Source organism: Triturus cristatus, chromosome 1_2 (genome assembly GCF_964204655.1).
Source record: "Triturus cristatus chromosome 1_2, aTriCri1.1, whole genome shotgun sequence".
Lineage (NCBI taxonomy): Eukaryota > Metazoa > Chordata > Amphibia > Caudata > Salamandridae > Triturus > Triturus cristatus.
This window is the reverse complement of record NC_140580.1, coordinates 606,246,995-606,268,249: the sequence shown is the minus strand read 5'-3', so window position 1 is coordinate 606,268,249 and position 21,255 is coordinate 606,246,995. Positions and strand designations below refer to the sequence as shown.

At 45.6% G+C, this 21,255-nt stretch overlaps 1 protein-coding gene across 2 annotated transcripts in view; it reads right to left on the bottom strand.

The window, feature by feature from the left end:
* The window catches only part of LOC146867721 (microsomal triglyceride transfer protein large subunit-like), a 374,501-nt gene that overhangs the window by 66,855 nt on the left and 286,391 nt on the right, over positions 1-21,255 (bottom strand). For both annotated transcript variants that reach the window (XR_014962100.1, XM_085607151.1), the window contains exon 16: positions 3,748-3,984. Coding sequence is in view for 1 of the 2 variants with exons in the window: in XM_085607151.1 (XP_085463277.1) it covers positions 3,748-3,984 (237 nt within the window). In the remaining variant the exon portion in view is untranslated. The remainder of the gene's footprint in view (positions 1-3,747; positions 3,985-21,255) is intronic.

Genomic DNA, 21,255 nt, shown 5'->3' with positions numbered 1-21,255 from the left:
AGACAACTACTGTCTCAATAAACGTGGTGGTGCTCTCCTGCTAGCTTAGCGCTTCTCCCTTTCTGGGCCAGTGCACTGTCTCTGTTCACATTCTTCCTTAGCATCTTTAAATGCACTAAAAGTGCCTCTAAAGACGCATTTAGAAGACACCATCTGTACTGCAGCCACAACAACCACAACCCCTAGTAACAGTTCTGTCCTTCTTTACCATAACTTATTGTCTGGTTATACTTCAGACAAAACAGACATTAAGGCCTCTTGTCACCTAAGGAAAACCATATGTTTCAGGCATCGTGAGATGCAAATTTCCAATCTCGGCCAAAGCCAACACAAGCAGCGGCATGGGGCCAAATGTACAAAGGCTTTTTGGGTGCGTAAATGGGTTTCTGACCCGTTTGCACCAGCAAAAAACCTGTGCCCCATGTAATAATACCTATTTTGCGAGTCACCAATAAATTTACGACTTGCAAAATAGGATTAACGACTCGCTATTAGGAAGGGGTGTTCCAAGGGCGTCCCTTCTCGACTCCTTAAGCTATGTAAGAATGTTTTGCAAACGCAATTGCAGTTGCGAAACACTTGCAGTTTACTACCCTTCTCAGAAGGGTGATAAAGCACCCGCAAACGGGAAGGGGTCCCATGGGGACCCCTTCCCATTTGTAAATGCATGCACAAATATTTTTTTAGGGCAGGCAGTGCTCCCAGGGACCACTGTCTGCCCTTGAAAAGTTTCATTTTTATTAGGTCTCGCCTCACCCAGCACATGCGCTGGTCTGGCGAGACTTATTGGGAGGGCTCCAAAAAGTGCTACCAGGCCAGCCTAGAGCTACAGTGCATGTGCGCAGGCGCGCGCTCCGCGCTTTACCGCGATTACTTTCACTTTCACGGCCGCTTTGATGTTTGATCGTGATCGCGATTGCGATCACTTTCACTTTCGCGGCCGCTTTGCATAGCCAATAGGTCTCGCTTTTGGGACCTTATAAGTATTTAGTTATGCAACTGTTGCATGGCTAAACACTTATAAGGCCCCAAAGGCGAGACCTATTGGCTATGCCAATGCTTGTTTTTTAAATGCATCCCTAAGGAAAACGAGCTGCATTTACAAAAAAAAACTGGTTTATTTAAAAGCAGTCCCAGGCTTGGAGGTCTGCTGACCCCAGCAGGCCACCATCCCTGGGAGTGGCAGCCCTTCCCAATGGGGTCGCAAATTGCAACATCCTCATTAATATGCATGAGGCATGCAATTTGCGACCCCATTGGGAATCGCAAACAGTGTCTCGGACATTGTTGTGCATCCCAATTAGCGAGTCGCAAATGTGATGCAATATGCCACTCACTAATTGGCGGGTCGTACATCTGGCCTTTAGACATAGTGCCAAAAAGGTTTCTCTATTCCCACCAGAAATCAGATGTCTGCCTGAATAATCTGCTTGCAGACATGCAGCTCCACGGGGTGGTGATCCTCTAGAGCACACTCCCTCCCTGTGATACCACTGATTGTCCTTCTATATCATCTGATCTTGCTTTGCTTCAGAGGCTGGAAACTCTGTTCACCTGAGAGTTAGCCCTTTGCCTCCTCCGTGTACAAGGTCCCCTCCACCTCTCTGTATCTAGTGACCCGGAGTCTGTAGGGCGCACAGATCATGAGTTATCCGAACTCAAGAGACTAACAGCATCTAACCTCAAGCAGTGAGAATGGATTCTCTGTCCAAACCTCGCAAATCACATTCTGGAACTCCAGACATTTCTCATTTCACATGCAGTTACTGTTACTGGATTTCAATTGCCCCTGTGTTTCCCTTTGCTTTAGCCTCGTTTCTGTGTGTTTGAGATCACGAGAATCCGGAAAAGTAAGGTGTGTGATTCGTAAAGTAGCTCAGGTTTGGTGAGAAGAGAGCAGTCCTCCATTTTACAGTGAGTTGTCCATGACAGCAGTGTGATTGTGAACGTCAGATGTGTGTGAATACTGTTTAAGATATTGCATTTTTATGCTAAGGGTATTATTTTCGTTTTGAGATCTGTTCCAGTGGTACCAATTATCTAGTGATCACAAATAGTATAAAGCGTTTTATCCTGGGGCTCTAGTTGGATCACGGTGGGCCTGAGTTAGTGTTTGGTGGACAGGTATTCTATCACAAATGTGACAGAGAACCCTGTCCACCAAATTCTCAGTCCACCCGCTCTATTTAGAGTTGGGGGATTGTCAGTTTTCCGAGGGCGGTGCACCTGTTGGCTCTGCCGCCGGAAAACTTCCCCTTACATCAGGCCACCCACCTTATTTATTCAGAGCAGGTGATCTGATGCCCTTTTCCTGTTCTGTACGTCAATAATAGGTCAAAAGTGGTGATCCAGAACTGAAAAATGAATAATGACCTCTACTCCCAGGGACCAGTCTCCCAGGGTGAGGGGACTATATATTTTTTTTTCAGAATCAAACTCCCTCTTTGGGAGTTTGTTTCTGAAAAATAAAATGTGTTTTGTGTTTGGCTGACTAAAAGACAGCAGCCATGCACCAAACTTTCAGTGTCTTCGTAGGAGCCGCCATGCCGGTGGATTGTGTGAACGCACAGAGGTTGCTACTGGGTTGGCAGTGAACTCAAAACATGCCGGTCTTTGTCCATCAGAGAGGCAGACGTATTTTCCTCCACTACCTCAGGGGACAGAGTAAAGACTGCCAAAGCCTAGATGTTTTCACTGCATCACTGGTTCTATTGTGTACTGTGACTTGTCCATACTTTTTCCACGTGACCTTCGTTTTTACTTTATCTGTAAGCATATACTGAAATAATAAAGTGTTGTTTCTTTTTTAAAAACTCGTAACCATGGCTGAATAATCACACCTATTTTGCCACTCGGATGTGATGACTGTACATAGACTCATCCCTGCACCTCCTTCTATGAAGGAGTTTCAGCTGCTCGTCTCATCTATTTGGACATTGAAGGGGATAGCCATTTTGGGCCAGTTACCCAGAGTCCTGGATGATTGGAACACCAGCATTATCATACTAGTTTTCCCTCCAACTGCATGGATAAAAGAAAAAGTGTAACATGCTGCATCAGTGCAATTATACACTATGATGAAAAAACTGTTTTGTCCTATCCTCTGTGTGCAGTCATCACTACCCCCTGTCTAGTTTCAGCAGTTTTCTAGGCAGTTCATGCAATTGGGGAGTAGCCCTGGATGCACTCTTTCCAGAAGTAGAGCTTGTGAGGTCTAAGGCACCACTCACCTTGCTCCCAAGGACACAAAAAGCCCTGAACTTTCAAGGACATCACAATTTTCAGACCAATCATGTTTTTAATGAGCGAATTCTTACAGTTCCTAACCATCAGTCCATAGGATAACACACAAAATCATCTGTCCAGCTTTTCAAATTCAATTTAAGCACTTTCAACAGTTTTTCTTTGTATTTCCAAAATCTATGGAAATGTGAAGCTTGAAAATGTTTCCGCATTAATGTATCCGTTACTCAAACAACTGGCGAAGGAGCCATATTCTGTTTCCACTCCAGAATTCGTTCATGATTACACTCACACCACCATGCATATTTCTTAGATGACATCTCTTTAAATCACTCACCATAAAACCTTTTTAAAGTGGCCTCCTTAAATTGAAAGTTCTCTTTGTTTGCACTGCTCATTCCATATCATGATATTAGACGATCACTTTAAGCTCAAGCAAAGTTTAAGCTGCAATCCTGACAGAAAAACCAAGTTAATACTATGCTGCAACTGGCAGTTCCTCACCTGTATATGGTCAACCAACAAGACATTGCCCTCAACGATGCTGGTGGGTTCTCCGTTATTTGCGAAGATCTTTGATACTAAGTCCATGTATCCTTTGAAGAAAACAATTGGGCGTAACTGGACATCAAATAAAATGGCCGACATTCCAGCCATTACGTCTTCTCCCTCGCTTCCTTCTTCTTCTTCAGCTCCTCCCCCTCCCAAGAGTGATTCAAGACCACTTGCTTCAATCGATACCTAAAATAGAAATGGAGCAGGATTAGCCAGGAAAGCAATGCCTTTTGTGCAGCACAAGGAGCAATGTGCTCCAAAACTCATGGCCAAGTTCAGAGGAAACTCTGGCACTACACTTCTGGTCACAGCAGATTCTATTTAAATATATTTCTCAGTCCTTGTAAAGTACCAAATATGATTTACATTCTCATACCACTTTCCACGTTTATCAGGATTCAGATTTACTAACCTCATCAAGAATAATAATCTCCGGCCAAAAAGATCAGTGTTGTTCTGATGGTTTGATTCAGACTTAATGTTTTAAGATATATGCATTCTTCTTCACTGTAACATCACAAGATTCCACAAGATTACACGTCACTGTGTGCCTTGCGCGACAATGTTAGAATTTGACTTAACTTTTGAAAACCCAATGGAGCAAAGAGGTGCAATTCGATCACTCACACAATCATTAAGAAATTATAAGTACCCAATTTGACTCAATCCTTTGTTAAGTACTGTTAATGTGGCTTAGGAACTAAGTTGCATTAGACAGGATACAGAGGTGGCTCTCGTGTGGTTTGGTCACATTGTACTTTTATTCTGAATATGTCACATTGCTTCAATGTAAATTTGAGTAAACTAGAAGAATAGTTCAATAAGCTGAACCTTTGCAGCTTGAGCAACGTGGGAATGGGCAGGTCATGAGTGTGAATGCCAGCAGGGCAGACTCAGCCTTTTATTATCCCGAAAACAACTAAAGTAAGTACCATGAGTGGATAAAAGTAGCATCTGTTATTTACAGTGCTTAGAAACATCAGTTGTGTGTTATGAAGCACTATATAAAAACAAGTTATATTTTTAAATGGAGAGAACAAGCATTGCCTCCCAGCTGAGATGAGCATTGAAAATTTGTGAAATGGCATTGAGTCGATTGTGCTATTCTGTTCAACTGCTAATGTTAGTCGCAGCAGTACTCTGAAGTACATAACATGTTAAAAAACTCACTGGTTGTGGATTCATTTTATTTATTTTCAGCCTGCACTAACTTTAGGGTGGTTTGTGGCAATTAAATTGATATGTAAAGAGGTAGTGGGTAAGGCGCACACTATTATAGCTTGTTGTGGGTGTCTGTAGACCAGACTTATAACATCAGGCAATAATTATGGCCTTATTTCCTATGAACACTGTAGTTCTTAGAAATATTGTGTAGTTTTATTGTGCTCTCACTAAGACATTTAAGGTATTCTAGAGCATGGGCACTGTAAACTAATGTAAGGGATTGTATAATATTAATAATAATAATAACTAATGCCCAATGGGGAAATATGGGCCTAGAAGTTTACAAAAAATGCTTTCAATATGCAGAAAAAGATGCCCATGCAATTTGGATAAAACTGGTTACATAGTTTATTGTCTGATACATGAGGTTCCTGCAACGGCATCTGTAGCGGGTGAAAGGCCGTGTCCCTTTACAGCCAGGTTCATCCTTCTCCTCCCATTCGTCTTCCCCCCTGGGAGAATTGTGCATCACTGAGACCACAACTATTGAGGGGGGACTTGGCAGTACATGCAGAATATGACCAGCCCCCACCATCTACTAAACATACGCATGCTAGGGCAGGCTACAAGCAGACTGGTGGTGTAGCCTTGCTGATGCTGAAGGGTATAACCCGGTCACACATGACAAGTGGGAAAACTCCCATCACTTCAGTGCCACTGATTTTCTTGTGTTTCAGTTTTGTGAGAAATTAAGAAGGCCCACCATAACACTCAGACATGGAGGTCCACCCAGGTCTAATTTGTGATGAAAGTGTCTGCTTTTTCAGAGGAACCACTTTCATCAGAATTACACTGTCAAACTGACAATGAACCCTAAATACGACTGCCAGCAAGTCTGCTGCATGGTGAGCTGGCGCAAGTCTTCGAGGTGCGACCTCTGTTGACTAACTGACCCAGTAAGTCCTTGCCCCAACTTTCTGTCCCAGTCAAGGAAACTCAAGTGGTTAAGGAAGCTTTGGATACAAGGCCACATTCTGAGTGCCAAAAGTGTAGGATGCAGATGGATGAGGGGCAGTTCACTCATAATCAGGCTTCAAACAACGTTCTATGTGAACATAGCTCCCAGTCATCAACGCCCAATCCATGCATGTTTTCAGGTGCAATAAATAAATGTAATGTTTGCATGGCTCTTCGTTTTTTCATGTATTGGTATTTTAAATTGCATTGAGTTCTCTTCTGATGCTTATCATATTAATTACAGGCCATGTCCAATCCAAACACATCCTACACATTCATCCTACCTTTAGGCCCCACTGAATAAGTAATGGGGGACTAGATGTGTGTGTGTGTGTTGAACCTTATTGGGAGGACCCTTAATCAAAAGAGCAAGTTACTTACCTTTGGTACTGCTCTTTCTGGTGGATGCTCTATTCAACTACATACTTCTCACCTTTTGAATATTCCACAGGCATCAGACTGGATCCAGAACATTTTCAGCAGCACCCCTGAGCGTCGGTAGATGCTGTTGTGTGGCTTTGCGCTGACATTGTTCCACTCTGGAAGTGACATACCAAGCTGCATGTAAGTGCCATACATATGCGCCAACATCCATTGCTTTCTAGGCTGTTCAGAGCCCCAGATGACTAGCCCATTACCTTATTGGCTTTAACCAGTTGTTCTGCTCGATTTTCCTGGCCTTCTTGTGTTAACAAGTGATTGAATGTGACTTCAGTCTCTTACCATTCAAGCCTAAGGGTTAGAGTAGTGAATGGAGCCTATTTACTAGGCACTTCGACATGATTCTGTGCTCTTCCCCATAGATCAGGGCTTGCACATATAGCCTAGGGGATAGATTCGTTAGTATTAGGGATAACCTGTCCTGTAGTGAGGGTATTTCATGGAGCCGTGCTGAATTGCGGCCTGGTAGGCCTCAAACGGGAGAGACTCCATCTTTCTTTCTGCTCCGGCAGCTTGGGATTCTTCTAGGTCAAATGCAATGTTTTAGTTATGAGGTGTTATTCGCTTGGAGAGAACCGGTTCAGGCCGGCCCTTATCGAAGGATTGTATTTTTCTTCATGCCGAAGACACTACATCAGGCCGGCCGGCTGGGAACGTGTCCTTGGTACGGGGAGGTACAAGAATTTGGTGGGCGGCAGGTTACGGGCCGGAATTTTCCATGAGGAAATGCACCTCTATATTAGTGAAAGTTTGAGGCAGTTACATGTTCAGTCCGTAGGCGGCATCTAGCCGTTAGCAGTAGAGCTACTACTTATTCCAGGGAAGACAGACGCCATCTTGAAGGCGGAGAAGAACTGAGAGACAGATGCTTTCCTAACAGAATAACCAGAGAGGAGAGAGTAGCCGATAAGGAAGAGGTCCCAGTGACTCGGAGAAGGGTGATTCCAGGCGAGCCGAGGCACAGACGAGAAGGGAGCCTAGATGACCACTGAGTGCAGGCTACATACTACTAAGGTGATGTCGATCCTTTCTTGTTAGAGTGTACAACTTAATCTTTCACTTTTCTTTGCAGGTTATGTGTTATATCGTAATGTTATGTGATTGTATGTGTAATGAGTAATAAAGTATCCAGTTTGTAGTGAACCAACATATGCTGTGTGTTCTTGTATAAGAGGGTAGCCTATTCTTCTAGTCAGGGGCGGCTACATGAACAGATGTTAACCCTGATCAGGTAAGTGGTAACTGAATAAGGGAAAGAGGAGCCCCTCAAACCTGAGAACAGGCTATGCCCGAACTGGCAATCCTTGTGTGATTTGATGAATAGTGAGACTGATTCCCTTTTTGTATGTTATGGTGATCATAGGATGAACTGTCGTATGAGACTGCCGTCTAGGTAGAGAGGTCTGGGTTCGTATGGGACCGCGAGGCCGCCACTTGTGATACTGTCGTATGGGCAGAGAGGTCTGGGTTCGTATGGGACCGCGAGGCCGCCACTTGTGATACTGTCGTATGGGCAGAGAGGTCTGGATCCGTATGGGATCGCGAGGCCGCCGATTGTGCTGAGACTGCCGTCTGGGTAGAGAGGTCTGGGTTCGTATGGGACCGCGAGGCCGCCACTTGTGATACTGTCGTATGGGCAGAGAGGTCTGGATCCGTATGGGATCGCGAGGCCGCCGATTGTGCTGAGACTGCCGTCTGGGTAGAGAGGTCTGGGTTCGTATGGGACCGCGAGGCCGCCACTTGTGATACTGTCGTATGGGCAGAGAGGTCTGGGTTCGTATGGGACCGCGAGGCCGCCACTTGTGATACTGTCGTATGGGCAGAGAGGTCTGGATCCGTATGGGATCGCGAGGCCGCCGATTGTGCTGAGACTGCCGTCTGGGTAGAGAGGTCTGGGTTCGTATGGGACCGCGAGGCCGCCACTTGTGATACTGTCGTATGGGCAGAGAGGTCTGGGTTCGTATGGGACTGCGAGGCCGCCACTTATGAGATCTTGGTATGCATAGTAGGAATCCCCTGTCCTTAGGTGATAGATATATGTGGTTGTAGGATTGGAAATAGGTTCTAGGGAGGGGGTAACGTTCTGGCTGGGTTAGTGAGGCTCTGATGAGCAGGTTCTATCTGATCCGAAAACCCAAGCAGAACATTTGGCGTCACGAACCGTTTACGAAACCTGTGTGCGTTTTGGTTGTATTGTGTTTGCCTTTGGCGCGTACGTGGTTTTGTTTGTATATTATTTGTATCTACCTGCGTATAATTTTCTTTTCTCTTTCTTCTTTTTCTTCTATTCTTTTTCTTTCTTTTCAAAAATGTTTTCTAGAAAGTCGAAATCTACTTTTAAGTTGCCCGTTGATATTCCCGGTTGGGATTCAACGCCTTATGAAGCCTTAGCCCGTGAGTGGGCTGATTCTCCTGGTTTGAGTGAGAATTGGAATTCTTTTTTGGAGCTGGCGGAGCCGGCTAATGTGATTACTTGCTTACAGAAGGCGCCGGTATCTAAGGGTGATGAGCTTCCCGTTTTAGGGCGCAGAGGTTGGATTGTTCTGTCTGCGTACAGGCTTCTCCATGAGAGGTTGTTGAAGTTACAGACATTGCATAAGGATGTGGAAGCGAACTTTGTTGAGATTCAGAATGCTCATACTTTGTTGCGGTGTCAAAATAAGTTGCTTGCTGACAAACTTGAGACGTACCAAACTATTGCCGAGAGGGCGGCTGTGCGAATTGCTCGTTATAAATACAAAAATCGGCGTGGTCGAGTTTCGATGCGGAAGGTGCGTCTGGTCGTGGCGAAAGCCGGACTGGATTGGAATCCTGATGAATGGGATGGTAATATCTGGAACTCGAGTGATTCTCCTTCCTCGGGTGAGGAGTCTGCCAAGCGCGAATCCTCTCGCTCCGGCCGTGCTTGTAAATCTGCTTCTTGCGCCTCTGATGGTGCACCCCGTGATTGCGCTCGTCCTTCGAGCGGGGTCGATGCTTCTTCCACTGATTGTTCCTCTACGTGTACTGGTCGAGCTCCTTGTGATGCTCATCCCGCGGTCTCGGCGCATCCAGTTTTTCGACGGAAGGTGCAGCAGGCTCCCGGTGCTCCGAATGGTATTGCTTTAGACTCTTTGGAGGATTTTACTCAACAAGAAATTAGTGATATTTTGCAGCGATTTCGGCAGCGAGTTGGTGAGCCCTTGCTCACATGGATGGTGCGCCTTTATGAACTGGGCGCTGCTGGCATTATGTTGGATGCTGGCGATTGTTTGAAATTTTGTTCCTTGAGTTCGGATTCTACTGTACAGGATCATTTTCGTAACTTTAATGGTGGTGGTCAAATTTCTTTGCTTCAATTGGCGACTGAGGGTTGTAATCAAAAATATCCTACTGAGTCTGACTGGCCTGTGAATGACAAACCGTGGTATACTTTGCGCGATGCTGCGCAACGTCTCAAAGAGGAGGTGATGAAAACGGCAATTTTTCTGAATACTGCTGACCGGTTGCTTGATGCTTTCTTGACATCTTCTGTGCGGAATCGTATTATTCGTTCTTCCCCTGTTGCTTATAAGCAGGTCATGATGACTTTATTGATTAATCAGACTGGTAACATGTTATCTGTGGTGCTGGAATCGGTACGCCAACTCGGTGAGTTGGGTGAGTGGTTTAAACCTGAACGGCAGTCCCAGCCTGACACTCGTACTCCTGGTGAAAATAAATTTACTAGACGTGATATGTTTCTTGCTCTTCTGGCTGATGGTGTGCGTAAGGAGGACATTGATGGTGAGACTACTTCTCGTTTGTGGGAAATGTTTCGCAAACGTGGCTTAGATCGAAAGGAGGGTGCCCGGCGTGTTCGGACAACTGAGTGTGATCGTGGTTTTTCTGACGGTAGCGGTGATGATGACCGCCGTGGGCGCTCTGATCGTCGTGATGATCGACGTTATGCGCGTGATTTGTCCCCCCGTCATGAGAGAGACAGGGAGAGAGAGGGGGAAAGAGAGAGGGGGAGAGATGATTATGTTAACAGCAGACGTAGAGATGATAGGGATCAATCCCCTGAGTTGAGAAGGAGAGAGGATCGACACATATTGGCCGATCGAAACCCGCAGTACAATGCAGGGAACAGTAATCCATTTCGTAATGGAGATGGATATGAACAGGAGGTATCGATACCTAGGAACCGTGAGAGTCTTTATCGTGATTTATCCTGGTACACAGAACACAATAAAAAGGACTAGGAAATAGGTCAAGCTCCAGTACACAGATGGGCTCATAGAGATAATAGACCCTATGTAGATATTGATATTTATTGGAGACATCGTAATATCCAAAGGGCCCGAGCATTGGTAGATACAGGAGCGGAGGCCACTCTTATTCATGGAAAATCAAAGAAGTTTAAAGGTCAGCCTTTTACAATTACTGGATTAGGTGGAAAGGAAACTCCCGCAGTTCAAACCTTACTTGAAATGAGAATAGGTAGAATTCCTAGAAAAGAATACTCTGTATTAGTGGTGCCACTCTTAGAATTCATAATTGGAATTGATATTTTGAAAGGAATGACTTTGCACTTAGATGATGGATGTTACCAATTTGGAACTAAACATTATATATCGTCCAGGCCTGTACGGGTTGGTCGTTTAAGAATGCCCCCCATAAAAGTTCCTCAGGCGACAAAAGTGGTTCGTCAGAAGCAGTATCGTATTCCAGGTGGTCATGAAGAGATTAGTACCACTATTCAGGAGTTGGTGGATGCAGGAGTTATAACCCCAGTTACTTCTGCTTGGAATAATCCTGTTTGGCCTGTACGTAAGAGTGATAAGTCTTGGCACATGACTGTTGATTATCGAGAATTGAATAGACACACACCCTCTTTGACTGTTGCAGTACCGGATGTTATTACCCTAATTGAAAGAATCCAGAAACATCCAGGTACATGGTATGCATCCATTGATATTGCTAATGCTTTCTTTTCGATTCCGATTGCCCCTGAGTGTCAGGAACAATTCAGTTTTACGTGGAACGGGCGTCAAATGACGTTTAGAAGTCTTCCTCAGGGCTATGTGCATAGTCCTACGATATGTCACCGGCTGGTGGCAGAGCATCTGGCTGAGGTACCAGTTCATCCACAAATTCAGATATGTCACTATATTGATGATATTTTGATCCAAGGTGAATCACAAGAAGAAGTTCAGACCCAATTGGATAGAGTCATTGAGTGCTTACGTGAGAAAGGTTGGGAAATCAACCCAGATAAATTACAAGGTCCATCCCAGGCTGTGAAATTTTTGGGTATTAATTGGCATGAAGGGCACCGAGAAGTGATCCCTCAGGTTAAACAGAAAATTCTTGATTTTGCAGTTCCGAGAAATAGGAAAGAAGCCCAAAGCTTCATTGGTTTGTTTGGATTTTGGCGCCAGCATATTCCTCATTTGAGTCAAATATTGGCCCCTTTGTACCAGGTCACTCGTAAAAAGAATGCATTTGAATGGGGTAAACCACAGCAAGATGCGTTCAGTCTGGCAAAAGAAGCAATTCAGCATGCTCTGGATTTGTGGCCTGTATGTGATGGTGATGTGGATTTGAATGTGTCTGTACAAGGCCTTTATGCGAATTGGAGTTTGTGGCAGAAACAAGGCAAGAGTAGAGTACCGTTAGGTTTCTGGACCAAAAAGTTACCTGATGCTGGTGAGCGTTATACACCTTTTGAGAAACAGTTACTTGCATGTTATTGGGCTCTGGTGGATACCGAGCAATTGACTTTGGGACATGATATAGTTTTGCGACCTGAAATTCCTATCATGCAGTGGGTTATGAGTTCGCCGAAAACTCACCGGATAGGACACGCCCAAGAGGCGAGTGTGATTAAATGGAAATGGTATATACAAGACAGGGCACGTGTGGGACAAAAAGGAGTTGCATCTTTGCATGAGCAGGTGGCACGGGCGCCATCAACTGAAACTGAGAGTGAATGTTCTGTACCTTTAGCCCAGGAGTCTCCGGTTAAGTGGGGTAAACCTTTTGATGATTTGTCCGCAGAGCACAGAAACCATGTCTGGTTTACGGATGGTTCAGCAAGGTTCATAGGGACGAAACGGCATTGGAAGGCAGTGTCCTATAATCCGATCACACAAAAATTGCTGAGTACAACTGGTGAGGGTAAGAGCAGTCAATTTGCTGAACTCTATGCTGTTTACCAAGTTCTGAAACAAGAGTTACCTGGCACATGTCATATTTTTACCGATTCTTGGTCTACTGCCAATGGACTGGCAGTTTGGTTACCGACTTGGCATTCCCATAGTTGGAAAATCCATTCCAAGGAATTGTGGGGAAAAGAATTATGGCAGGAGATTTGGGAAATGCTCCCACAGAGTACTGTTACAATCTTCCATGTGGATGCTCATACCCCGATAGACTCTCTTGACAAATTCTTTCATAATATTGCAGATGAGAAATCTAAAATTGCTGAGGCAGTGGTGGACACGCAAGATTCTGATATTGCGGGATTGGCGAAATGGGCCCACCAGAAAGCAGGACACTTTGGAGAGAAAGCCACTAGCAGGTGGGCTGCTGATCGAGGAATTTATATTCCCCTAGATTTAATTAAAAATGTTATTCTACATTGTCCCATTTGTCAGCATATCAGGCAGCGCAAAGTGCCCCAAATTGTTAAAGGTCATTTACATCGCGGGAAATTGCCCGCTCAAATTTGGCAGATTGATTACATTGGTCCACTTCCTATGAGTAGGAATTGTCAATATGTTTGCACCATTGTTGATACATACAGTGGCCTGTTGGTGGCCCTTCCCTGTAAGCAAGCTACCCAATTGAATACTATTAAAACATTGGAATTGATTATGATGTATTATGGTGTGCCATTCCAAATTCAATCTGATAATGCATCCCATTTTCGTGGAAGATTGGTACAGGAATTCTGTGTGGAAAACAATATTGAATGGGTATTTCATATACCATATTATCCACAGGCCTCGGGTCTTGTGGAGAGGTTGAATGGCCTGCTAAAAGACCAACTTCGCAAATTAACAGATGACAAGTATAAGAATTGGCGAGATGTTTTGCCTCAAGCGCTATTGATTTTGAATAACCGTCCTTTTCTAAATGCTGAATCCCCACTTATGCGTTTGTTTCCTCCGAATGTTGATGCTAAACCTAACGAGATCAGAGAGACTGATGTACTGGGAGATTACTCCCGGAGCTTTAGCTCCATGCAGAGCGACCCCAGGGTCGGCAGGTTTAGACTTGCATGCCATGGATGACACCATTATAAAAAGTAAAGATCGAGTCATCATTGAAACAGGTGTTGGTGTTCAGATACCACCTGGAAATTTCGGATTAATTGCCCCTAGATCGGGGCTGGCTGTAAAAGGTATTCAGGTGCTTGGAGGAATCATTGATAGTGATTATCAGGGAGAGATTAAGGTGCTCCTGCTGAATAGCAGTGAGGTTGACTTACTGATACATAAAACTGACCGAGTGGCTCAATTGCTAATAATGCCTGTCTTCAGTGGTGAGATGGTAAAAGGCACTGCCCCAACGTTGCTAACTGTACGAGGCCAGAAAGGTTTTGGCTCCACAGATAATTCTGGGGCCAGAGTTTGGGTGCAGTCGCCTAAGAATTCCCCTGAACAAGCAGAGGTCATTGCAACCGGTCAAGATAATACCATTTTAGTTATGAGACCAGGGAAAGATAGCTGGGAAGCAGTCCCGGCTGACAAATGTTACTTACGAGAATGAATAATGCCTGTATTTGATTCTCTTTCAGATCATTCTTTGGACTGTTGCTGCAGGATGTGTCGGTGTCGGACTGTTTTCGGGCTGGTGCGTCGAGAGAGTAGGGATCCCATCAACCCGGGATGAGTTGAAAACCCGAGTGTCGCGTTCCTTTGCTGCGTGGGATTCGTCATCGAACTTTTGGACTTCACTAGCGAAACGGGTGACTAGCGCCCCTCATTTCTGCTTGACACCGATGAGATCAGTAAACGACATTTTGGCAACTTGTTTGGTTGCTGTCCCTGCATCGTTGGAGACTTTGACTCATATTTTCAATATATCAACCGCTCGCCCCAATGTTCTTCTGGGCGATTTCGCTACCCATGAGTATTGCCCCTTGTGTACTGAACTGTCAGATCCGCTACCCCCCATCCAGTCCCAAATAGTTACTTATAATATCACACAAGGTGATTTGTGTTTCTTCCTTACGTGTAATCCTAGTGCAATTTCGGAATGTATGCGTTTAAAATTGAAAGGTGCCACCTCATTCACCACTCATGAACGGACTTTGTGCTTTCAAAGGACACCGAAAACATGTACTTCTGTTCAGAACAACATGACTTGTAAGAGTATGGTAGTTGCCCCCAGTCATTATCGCACGATGTTACTACCTGCCAGATGGCTTTTCTCATGTGGTAATACTTCCTGGCCATATGTCCCCGCAAATATTTCTGGAGGCCCTTGTGCCATTACTAGACTAAGCTTGCTCATGTTTTCATCACATCCGAATGCCAACTCTCGTGTGATTCGAGATACAGTGAGGTTACAGGAGGATTGTGACTCATCTTTGCATTTATATTCTAAGTCCGAATACCTTAGTCTGGCTATTTCAATTATTGGTGTTCCTGCTTTGGCAGTTTATAATGCAAAATGTATTGAGAAAATGGCCTGCTGGATGGTGAAATCCATTAATAATACTTCTACAGTCCTGTCGGACATGCTATTAGACGCCCAGGGTGAACGAAGGGCTATCTTGCAAAATCGAGCGGCCATTGATTATCTTTTGCTTAAACATGGACACGATTGTTCTGATTTTGAGGGTCTTTGTTGTTTTGACTTGTCTGATCATACACAATCCATTCGAGCTCACATTAATAAGCTACATGACTTAACAGAAGAAGTTAGAAAACACATTGACCAGGGCTGGTTTGACTGGCTCTTTAATTGGTTACCTGATTTACATATGTTACGTCAAATATTAGGAGGTATTTTGATTACTATCGGCATTTTGATTTCCATCTGTTGCTTTATTCAGTGTATTCCTTCACTACTTCAATTCTGCACACCTGGTAATAGACATAGATCAGTTAGTTTTGTTTCATATTATTCTTCCACAAATGTTAGTTCTGTTTAATGAATGTATAATAGACTGAAGTCAAGGGTGAAATGTACTGCTCGATTTTCCTGGCCTTCTTGTGTTAACAAGTGATTGAATGTGACTTCAGTCTCTTACCATTCAAGCCTAAGGGTTAGAGTAGTGAATGGAGCCTATTTACTAGGCACTTCGACATGATTCTGTGCTCTTCCCCATAGATCAGGGCTTGCACATATAGCCTAGGGGATAGATTCGTTAGTATTAGGGATAACCTGTCCTGTAGTGAGGGTATTTCATGGAGCCGTGCTGAATTGCGGCCTGGTAGGCCTCAAACGGGAGAGACTCCATCTTTCTTTCTGCTCCGGCAGCTTGGGATTCTTCTAGGTCAAATGCAATGTTTTAGTTATGAGGTGTTATTCGCTTGGAGAGAACCGGTTCAGGCCGGCCCTTATCGAAGGATTGTATTTTTCTTCATGCCGAAGACACTACATCAGGCCGGCCGGCTGGGAACGTGTCCTTGGTACGGGGAGGTACAAGAATTTGGTGGGCGGCAGGTTACGGGCCGGAATTTTCCATGAGGAAATGCACCTCTATATTAGTGAAAGTTTGAGGCAGTTACATGTTCAGTCCGTAGGCGGCATCTAGCCGTTAGCAGTAGAGCTACTACTTATTCCAGGGAAGACAGACGCCATCTTGAAGGCGGAGAAGAACTGAGAGACAGATGCTTTCCTAACAGAATAACCAGAGAGGAGAGAGTAGCCGATAAGGAAGAGGTCCCAGTGACTCGGAGAAGGGTGATTCCAGGCGAGCCGAGGCACAGACGAGAAGGGAGCCTAGATGACCACTGAGTGCAGGCTACATACTACTAAGGTGATGTCGACCCTTTCTTGTTAGAGTGTACAACTTAATCTTTCACTTTTCTTTGCAGGTTATGTGTTATATCGTAATGTTATGTGATTGTATGTGTAATGAGTAATAAAGTATCCAGTTTGTAGTGAACCAACATATGCTGTGTGTTCTTGTATAAGAGGGTAGCCTATTCTTCTAGTCAGCTGCAGCTACATGAACAGATGTGAACCCTGATCAGGTAAGTGGTAACTGAATAAGGGAAAGAGGAGCCCCTCAAACCTGAGAACAGGCTATGCCCAAACTGGCAATCCTTGTGTGATTTGATGAATAGTGAGACTGATTCCCTTTTTGTATGTTATGGTGATCATAGGATGAACTGTCGTATGAGACTGCCGTCTAGGTAGAGAGGTCTGGGTTCGTATGGGACCGCGAGGCCGCCACTTGTGATACTGTCGTATGGGCAGAGAGGTCTGGGTTCGTATGGGACCACGAGGCCGCCACTTGTGATACTGTCGTCTGGGCAGAGAGGTCTGGATCCGTATGGGATCGCGAGGCCGCCGATTGTGCTGAGACTGCCGTCTGGGTAGAGAGGTCTGGGTTCGTATGGGACCGCGAGGCCGCCACTTGTGATACTGTCGTATGGGCAGAGAGGTCTGGATCCGTATGGGATCGCGAGGCCGCCGATTGTGCTGAGACTGCCGTCTGGGTAGAGAGGTCTGGGTTCGTATGGGACCGCGAGGCCGCCACTTGTGATACTGTCGTATGGGCAGAGAGGTCTGGGTTCGTATGGGACCGCGAGGCCGCCACTTGTGATACTGTCGTATGGGCAGAGAGGTCTGGATCCGTATGGGATCGCGAGGCCGCCGATTGTGCTGAGACTGCCGTCTGGGTAGAGAGGTCTGGGTTCATGGGACCGCGAGGCCGCCACTTGTGATACTGTCGTATGGGCAGAGAGGTCTGGGTTCGTATGGGACCGCGAGGCCGCCACTTATGAGATCTTGGTATGCATAGTAGGAATCCCCTGTCCTTAGCTGATAGATATATGTGGTTGTAGGATTGGAAATAGGTTCTAGGGAGGGGGTAACGTTCTGGCTGGGTTAGTGAGGCTCTGATGAGCAGGTTCTATCTGATCCAAAAACCCAAGCAGAACACCAGTGTACAAATCTCTTTTTAGATAATGAAAAGGGGCCTTGTTTACTGAAAGACAAGGATGGGAGAGCTGGGGATTAATCTGGGGTTAGATTGAGTAGAGTTACGGAAGGTAAGTAACTTGTTCTTCTGTTAGATACTTCTAACCGTAGATTCCTCACCTCTTAAGTAGCTATTAAAGCAGCACCCTCCCAGTGGTCGGTCTCTGCACTGGCTTAGACCAAAAAGTCCTGCAAGAACTAGCCGGCTATGTGTCCTTTTCTACAAACCTGAATGTCCAAGTGAACATATGAAGGGTTGCCCAGGTAAAAGCCTGGTCAATATCCAGAACAGGCAGAACACATGCCAACACAGTGTAGTCGCCTTGGCTCTGGTGGAATGAGCTCATAAGCCTTCTGGGGCTTGCTTCTCTATTAACACCCAGCAGATTTTGATACACAACACAATCTAATGAGATGGTTTTCTTCTGCACTGACTTGCTTTTTTTTGCTTCAGTGAATCGGCCAAAGAGCTGCTTATGCGCCAGTTGAGGTTTGGATCCATTGATGTAAAAACTGAGAGATATTTTAGAATCTAGCCAATGGAGTCTTTCCTCCTCCTCAAAGGGATGAAGTGGAGCGAAGAACAGCAGAAAGGTGAGACTTTGCTTAAAATGAAAAGGAGTCACCACTTTCGGGAGAAAGGAGGCTCGAGTCGTCCTGAAGACCAAGTTATCTTGAAATAATGTTGTATATGTTGGATTGAGAGACAAGGATTGGAGTTTGGAGATCCCACCAGGTGATGTACTACCAGGAAAATCCTCTGGTGTTCTAGTCACTTCAATAAGTGCAGTGTCTCCTGACACAGGAGGCACTACACTTACTCCTATCCTCCTTGCTGCAGTACTACAAGGTGGTAGTGTTGTTCATAGGCACCTGCACAAGCCTCCCTTTGATTGATTGCAGGAAGGCTTTCAATGCCAAGTAGATGGCCTGCAACTCTATGAGACTGATATGGAGCTGAGCCTCCACCAGAGACCAGATACCTTTGATCTACGCCTCTCCCAGATGGCCTCACCAACCTAGTAGCGATCGATTGGTCACCACTGTTAGCTCTGGGTGGGGTAAGAAGAGGGGTCTGCTGCTAATACAATCTCGGTCCAGCGGGCCACAACTGCAGTCTCCTCCAAAATCTAGATGTGGTCAGAGAGATCCTTCAGATGCTGTGCCCAGTGGTACCTCAGAACCAACTGAAAAGCCTGCATATGTCACCTAGCATGCTTGACCAGCACTATGCAGGAGGCCATCAGTCCTAACAGCCTCAGAGTTATCCTCACTAAGATCCAGGCCAGAGGCTAAAACATCTGGATCAAAGCACAAATATACTGGACTCTCCGCTCCAGGGGGAGCCACAAAAGAGCACCTTGGTCAGAACAGTTCCAATGAAAGGAAGCATCTACAGACTTCAACATGGTGAAAGTGAAGCCCAAAGATGTTGAGAGGTCTCCCGTAGTCTGGTGGTGGGTGACGACTGCATTGGATGAGTCAACCTTCAACAAGCGGTTGTTAAAGTAGATGAAGACTGGAAACTTTGTTCTCCAAAGATGTGCTGAATTCACCACAATCTCTTTTGTGAACACCCACGAGCACTAGTGAGGCAAAAGAGGAGCACAGTGAACTGAAAGTGCTCCTGTCCCAATGTGAACCACAGATAGCAACTACCTGCAGACAGGGGGTAAAGAAATAAGCATCCAGCAAGTACAACTCTAACTCTAACATCCAGTGTCCAGGGTCGAGGGCAGACAAGACTAGGGCTAGAGTGAGCATCTTGAATTTGTCCTTCCGCAGGAAGATGTTGAGGGGGAGAAGATCTAAAATAGAGCAAACGCTTCTGTCCTTCTACAGCACAAGGACATAACAGGAGTGCCACCCAGTTCCTTCTTCTGAGGCCGGAACCTTCTCTATGGTGCCTTTGGCCTACAGGGCCTGCATTTCCCACTGCATGAGACCCAGGTGGTCCTCCGTCAGCTGCTGTGAGGGTGGTGAGAGGAGTGGTGGGGTGAAAAAAAAGGAAAGTGCGTAACCCCACTGGGCAACTTGCAGGATCTGTTTGTCTGAAGAGATTGTTTGCTACCCTAGAAGAAAATGCAGACTCCAGCCTCCCACAAGCTGGATGTGCAACTGGAAGGGCACACTAAAGAGGTTTTGTGGCTGTTGCATCTGGGGTGGCAAGGGATTGAGTTGATTGCTGACCATTCATGTTGTCTGTGGGTACCGCAGCCTCGACCATAAAAAGGCTGTTGAGTCAGTTGGGCTTGTTTGCATAGGCTGGTGGTAATGAAAACCCCTATCATTTCTACAGAGGGAGTGAAACTGCTTGCAAACTGATGCATTGGTGCAGACAGACCAAAGGAGTGCACTGTGTTCATGATGTCTTTAAAATGCTTAAAATGCTCGAGGGCCGAGTATGACTTCTCGCCAAAGAAGTGAGAGCCATCAAAGGACATGTCCATTAGGGAAGATTTGACATCCTCAGAGAAGCAGGAAGACCTCATCCAGGCATGCCTCCTAAGTGTCTTGCTGGTGTCAACTGCCTAAACAAGGCAACCAGTAGCATCCAACCCACAGTGCATATCGAATTTTGCATTACAGCCACCCGAATGGGTTGTGAAAGTGTAGGACTTCGGTAAGAATATTGGTTATGACCTCCATAGTAGGCAATTAAAGGTGAAGAACTTCAGCCACAATTCCCATCACTACTGCAAAGGAGGAGCTATCTTCAATAGGCAGCCCTGAAGGAGAGACTAAACCAGAGTCTGCAGAAGTATCCAGTTTACTCGCATCTTCTAGCTCATCATACCAGTTGTCCACAGTGTATGGTTGACCAATTTCTTTCCCATCATCTTAACAGTCATTATCAGTGTCTGTGCCAAAAAGATTGCAGAGTATTTGTGTCCTTCCTTGAGGCAAGTGGAAGGCGTCAGAGTCTGATGGGTTGCTGAAAGGCTTGGACAAGTGGGATAACAGCGCAGCCTTGGTCGAAGTGGAAGCAGAGTCAGCTCGGAGACGAAGAGCGTTAGCGTTTTGCACTTTGACTTCCAGTGTCGATGTTCTGGAGACGTGGTGTGGGAGCAACCACTAGTGGAGTCCTAGCTGGAGGCCCCCGTGGTTCCTAGGAGTCTGAATGCACATCAGAGGGAGTCAGCAGGATGTCAAAAGACGGAGCATAGTTTTGCTGAACTCATGGATATACTGGAGGGCCACTGAGGGAGCTGGAAACTCTGGTTGCCCCAGGTTGAGAGTTGGAATCGACTCCGAGCGAGATCGAGTTTGGGAGCAAGACCCAGAAGCATGTTTACCCCTTCACACCTTCTCAGGATTCAAGAGTGACGTGTAAGGGAAGAGTCCCGCTTGGATTTCCTATGCTCTTTTTTTTAATTACCCAAGGACTTCTACCATGATGAAAATCTGCTGCAGGAGCGACTTTGGCAGTGAAAACGTGACCTTCCATTCAACCTCGAACAGTCCGGGCGTGGAGTCTTCCAGTGTTTGGCGATGTGCAGCTTTGGCTCATGGTCAGGGGTGGTCTTCATTCATCATGGGACAAATGGTACAGTTCTTGGAGTCGCAGTCTGACCCTAAACACTGAAGATAAATCTGGTAGGGTTCTGTCCAGACATTTACTTGCAACAGTTCCTGGAAGGTATGAACCATGCGGTTTAAGAGAGTGACATTTTATCTGTGCACACGCAGACTCCTGGGGAATATTCA